This window comes from Medicago truncatula, chromosome 3, assembly GCF_003473485.1.
Source record: "Medicago truncatula cultivar Jemalong A17 chromosome 3, MtrunA17r5.0-ANR, whole genome shotgun sequence".
NCBI classification, from domain to species: domain Eukaryota; kingdom Viridiplantae; phylum Streptophyta; class Magnoliopsida; order Fabales; family Fabaceae; genus Medicago; species Medicago truncatula.
Window position 1 is genome coordinate 13760162 of NC_053044.1, and position 6000 is coordinate 13766161.

At 37.0% G+C, this 6000-nt stretch overlaps 1 protein-coding gene across 1 annotated transcript; it reads right to left on the reverse strand.

Moving 5' to 3' along the window:
* Positions 1–2192: 2192 nt before the first annotated feature.
* On the reverse strand, positions 2193–3516 carry LOC120579332 (uncharacterized). Its single transcript, XM_039831291.1, has one exon. It carries the CDS (start codon positions 3509–3511, stop codon positions 2222–2224), a length of 1290 nt encoding a protein of 429 aa, XP_039687225.1. The 5' UTR covers positions 3512–3516; the 3' UTR covers positions 2193–2221.
* Between the last annotated feature and the right edge of the window lie 2484 nt (positions 3517–6000).

The window sequence follows — 6000 nt, forward strand, 5'->3', positions numbered from 1 at the left end:
TTGTTCTAGGTAGCCCCAAAACAAAGTCCATGGAAATGTCAATCCAAGGAAATTCAGGTACAGGCAAAGGAGTATACAAACCATGAGGCATAACTTTTGATTTGGCCTTTTTACACACAATGCATCTTTCACAAAATTTTTGAACATCAATTTTCATGTGAGGCCAATAAAAATGTTCTTGTAAGAATTCTAGTGTTTTAGAGACCCTGAAATGACCCATTAGTCCCCCCTCACGCGCCTCTTTTACAAGTAATTCTCTAATGGAACTTTTAGGCACACATAGTCTTTTTTCTTTAAATAAATAACCATTGTGCTTAAAATACCCATTGACAGCAGTGTGCTCACAAGCAAAAAATTTGGAAGAAAATTCAAGGTCACTTTCATACAAATCTTTAATATGTTCAAGACCAAAAACTTTTGTTTCAAGAGTATAAAGTAAAACATACCTTCTTGAAAGTGCATCTGCAACCACATTAGCCTTACCTTTCTTGTGCTTAATCACATATGGAAATTGTTCAAGAAATTCAACCCATTTGGCATGTCTCTTGTTCAACTTACCTTGCCCTTTTAAATGTTTCAATGATTCATGGTCACTATGAATGACAAATTCTTTTGGCAGTAGGTAATGTTGCCAAGTTTGCAATGCCCTCACTAAGGCATACAATTCCTTATCATAAGTTGAGTAATTTAGGGCAGCCCCTTTTAATTTCTCACTAAAATAAGCAATTGGATGACCTTCTTGCATCAAAACAGCGCCAATTCTAACATTGGAAGCATCACACTCAATTTCAAAAGACTTAGAAAAATTAGGTAATGCAAGAATAGGTGCTTGGGTGAGTTTTTCTTTAAGGGCAGCAAAGGATTGCTCTTGCTTCTCACCCCATTTAAAACCAACTTCTTTTTTTACAATTTCATTAAGAGGTGCAGCCAAGGTGCTAAAATCCTTTACAAACCTCCTATAGAAACTAGCTAAGCCATGAAAGCTTCTTACCTCACTTACATTTTTGGGTGTTGGCCATTCTTGAATTGCTTTCACCTTGCTTTCATCAACATGGACTCCTTTAGAGCTTACAATGAAACCTAAGAAAATCACATGATCGGTGCAAAAGACACATTTTTCTAAATTTGTATACAAATTTTCTTGTCTTAACACTTGTAAAACAGCCCTTAAGTGAATGCAATGGTCCTCTAAATTTTTGCTATATATTAAGATATCATCAAAATACACAACAACAAATTTACCCAAAAATTCTCTCAAAACATGGTTCATTAGTCTCATGAAAGTACTAGGTGCATTAGTTAGCCCAAATGGCATAACCAACCACTCATATAAGCCATATTTTGTTTTGAAAGCTGTTTTCCACTCGTCCCCCTCCCTTATCCGAATTTGATGGTACCCACTTTTCAAATCAATTTTAGAAAATAAGCATGCACCAAACAATTCATCAAGTAAGTCATCTAGCCTAGGAATAGGATGCCTATACTTAATGGTAATGTTATTAACAGCCCTATAATCAGTGCACATTCTCCAACTACCATCTTTTTTTGGTACTAAAATTACTGGGACAACACATGGACTTAGACTTTCTCTTACCCATCCTTTACTTACCAATTCAGTCACCTGCCTTTGCATTTCTTGAGTTTGTTGTGGATTGCTTCGGTAAGCTGGTCTATTAGGCAAAGATGCTCCTGGATTGAGATCAATATGATGCTCAATTCCCCTTATAGGTGGTAAACCACTTGGTACCTCCTTTGGAAACATGTCTTCAAATTCCTGCAAAAGAGTTTCAACACAAATTGGCAAATTTTGTTTGTTAGGGGTGTTGGTTAGTAATGCCACCTCTTTGCAAAATAGCAAATATAGGGGCTGTTGTGAGACAATTGCATTTCTAACCTCTCCTTTTTTTGCAACCAAACTCTCTTTCTTTTCATCATTCTTTTCTTTTTCTTTTTTATTCTTTTCTTTTTCATTCTTTTCTTTTTCTTTTTCATTTTTTTCTCTCATTTTCTTTTGATCTTCCCTCACCTCACTAGGACTCAATGGTACAAGAACAATCTTTTGGCCATGATGCACAAGAGAATATTTGTTGGAATACCCTTCATGACTAACATTCCTATCATATTGCCAAGGCCTTCCTAACAACAAATGACAAGCCTCCATAGGTACTACATCACACAACACAACATCCTCATACTTCCCAATTTTAAAACAAACCTCAGCTTATCTATTAACAACCATTTCAACACTTTCATTAAGCCATTGAAGTTTATATGGCTTAGGGTGAGGTTTGGTTTTTAAATTAAGTTTTGACACTAACCGAGTACTAGCAACATTAGTACAACTCCCACCATCGATAATCAAAGAGCATACCTTTCCTTGAACTAAGCATCTTGTGTGGAAAAGGTTTTCTCTTTGAGTGGTGTCTCCTTCTTTGACTAAGTTCCCCAACATCCTCCTCACCATGAGTAGCTCTCCACTCGGTATTTCTTCTTCTTCTTCTTCATCATACTCTTCAACATTCTCACCTTCCTCCCTTCCTAGAACTTCTTCATTTTCCTCCACAAGCATAGTTCTCTTTGTTGGACATTCAGATGCAATATGCCCTTTGCCTTGACACTTGAAACATGTAAGTTTTTTGTTAGTTGAAACATTTTGAGGAGGTGTGATAGCTTTACCTTTGTTTTCAACCATGGGCTCCTTAGATGATGAAGATGAAACACCCTCCTTCTTTATCTTGTCCTTCCAATTTTGAGAGTTGAAAGTGGTGGAACTTCTCCTTGTTTGGGTCTTTCTTTTGAGTTGTTGTTCCACTTTGATAGCTTGGTGTACCAATTCATCCATTTCAACATAGTGATGAAGTTCCACTATGTCACTAATGTCATGATTTAGACCATGTAGAAACCTAGTCATGGTTGCTTCATCGTCCTCCTCCACATTAGCTCTAATTTTGAGAACTTCCATCTCCTTGAAATATTCTTCAACACTTTTAGAACCTTGAGTGAGACGTTGCAATTTGTTGTGCAAATCCCTATGATAATAAGAAGGAACAAACCTTCTCCTCATGATTCTCTTCATCTCTTCCCATGTATCAATTGGTCGTTCCCCATACCTCCTTCTATCTTTGATCAATTGATCCCACCACACTAAAGCATATTCTTTGAACTCAATGGAAGCAATATGCACTTTTTCAAGATCAGAATAATTGTGGCAATTAAAAATTTGCTCAATTTTAGTCTCCCATTCTAGATATGCCTCCGGGTCACTCTTCCCAACAAAAGATGGAATTTTAATTTTTATGCCCCTCAATTGATCTCCCCCTTGTCTCCTTCTACGCCTTCTTTCCCCCTCATCGCCACTACCATCATTAGAATTTTGAGGCCTCCTTTCTAACTCATCAATTCTTTGTTGGAATTGTTCACCTTGTTCTCTTAACAATCTCTCAAAATTCTCACGCATGGCTCTCATTTGAACAGTTAGAGCTGCTGTTCTAGGTGAAGGTGGGCTAGACATGGTTGTGAAATATTTGTGAAATTAGTAACAAGTATTTTTTTTTTTAAATTAAAAAAATAAAAAAAAATAAAAAAAATTGGACCTCACCACTCTACTCACGTGTTTACACTCAAACACTCGTGTTTCACTCACTTTTGGCTTTTTTTTTTTTTTTTTTTTTATGATGAAAACACTCTGCCTTTTACCACTCAATTTGCTCTTTCAGTTCTTTAGAGAAACCAAAATGAACCAACACAAGGAAATCAATTTCAAATGATAATCAACACACAAAAAGCTTAACAAAAAAAAAAAAAAAAACAGCAAGAAGAGAGGGACATAAGATAAGACTCTAAACACAATGGAAACAACAGAATTTTTAGAGTGTGACAAAAAAAAAACACACAAAAGATAGCAATTTTCTAGAATCACAACTCTTTAACAATCAAATCAATTTTTTTTTTATTTATTTTTTTTCTAATACCTTTTTTTTTTTGTAATGATAATGGAGTAACAAATAACAATAAACAAGAATAAAAATAATTTACCACTGTTTGTCCCTTTTGGAACCTTGCTCTGATTACCACTTGATATGCACCAACATCAGAAAGTTAAGCATTTCCTTTCATGAAATAGCTTTGTTATCTTTGGACCTTTAGATTCACGTGATTCTATAGGAAATAAACTGATTGAAAGATGGATATTTGAGTTATAAATGAGAAGATGATAGAATTAGACACAAACAATTTTAGAGACTAAATTGAGACCAAATAAAATAAGAAAAAAAACAAAACAAATGGAATAAGAAGAAGGGGCGCCATACTCTTTCTAATCCAAGAGAGAATGATAAGCCTATGGATGAGGATCACCACAAGAAAAGGATTTCTTGATAAGATCAGTTTTGATCCAATCCAGAACCTAAGAGCAAATACTCACAATTACACAAAGTGTTAACAAAATTCATTGATTTAGCAAGAGCTACAACCCCCCTTATATAGGAATGGCTTATGATGATGGAATAAGCAAAAAAGTAACTCCTAAGAAAACAAAAGGATTTCAGCCACTAATGATAGTGGGGCTGATTTATTACAAGGAAAATGTAAAAAAAAAAACAAGAAGAGATAGTGGTGCTCTTTGATTGCTTAGTGCTCCATTTTCGTGTAGCTCTTTATATTCCACTCTTCTTATGCTTTTATTGTGCCACTATCACATTCTTGGATGATAATAATGAACTTTGGTTCTTTTTCTTCCACTTGGGCCACACCTTCTTCAACTTGGGCTGAACCTTCTATTGATTTGATTATGAAGTGAACTAAGGCATCATTGACTCTTCTTGCACGTGCCCTTGTCATAGGACCTCCTAGGCTTTGTATTGCATCACTTATGTCTTGGACTGTGTCCTCATCACGTTGTGCAGGAGTAGTCTCAGTGAGTCTTTGCTTGGGATATCGGGAGCTTCCTCCGATATCGGTGTCGTGTCGGCTCTGATCTAGGCTTGTCGTGTCGGTCTAGATTAGGTTGTTATATTTCCTTTGGATTATTATTTTTGTTGATGACTACCCGTATGTTTGGGTTTTAAGATTTATTTTTAGGATAAGATTTATTTGCTCATGGCATGTATATATTTGATCACTCTGATTTATATTCCGCTGTAACTGTTGAGAATTACATACATGTCTATCGGTTTTTGAATTTTGAATAAGACGTAATCTCTATTTCTTGAATAAATGTATTATTCGCATGTTTAATTGCTTTAATAGAAATAGGAGCGTTACAAGTTGGTATCAGAGTCATGGTTAGTCGTGTTTAGATTAATCTTTGTTGTGTTGTTTCTCATCGGTTAGATGGTTGTGTAGTGCGAACATGGCAGGAGGTCGTGATGATGCGGCGATTTCACAAGCCTTGGCAGCAATGGCTCAGGTGTTGGCTCAATCGAATGAGCAAGCGGCGATTGGTCGTCGGAATGAGGGAGAAGCTGAGGAGCGGAGGCTTGATCGTTTCTTGCGAAACAATCCACCTACGTTCAAGGGAAAGTTCGACTCGGATGGAGCTCAGACATGGTTGCAAGGCATGGAAAGGATCTTTCGTGCTATGGTGACTAGTGATGATCAGAAGGTGAGGTTGGCTACTCACATGCTTGTTGAGGAGGCTGAGTATTGGTGGACCAATGCTAAGGGAAGACTTGAGATTGATGGAGAGGTTGTGACTTGGACAAGGTTCAAAGCTGAGTTTTTGAGGAAGTACTTTCCAGAGGATTTGAGGACTAGGAAGGAAGTGGAGTTCCTGAATTTGAAGCAAGGGAGTATGTCCGTGGCCGAGTATGCGGCGAAGTTTGAGGAGCTTGCAAGGTTTTGTCCCTACATCAATGCTGAGGATGCTATGGTTTCCAAGTGTGTGAAGTTTGAGAGTGGGCTTAGGCCGGACATCTATCAGTACATGTGTGTTCAGGAGATCCGAGACTTTGATACTTTGGTGCATAAGTGTCGTATGTTTGATGATGCTGGGAGGGTTAA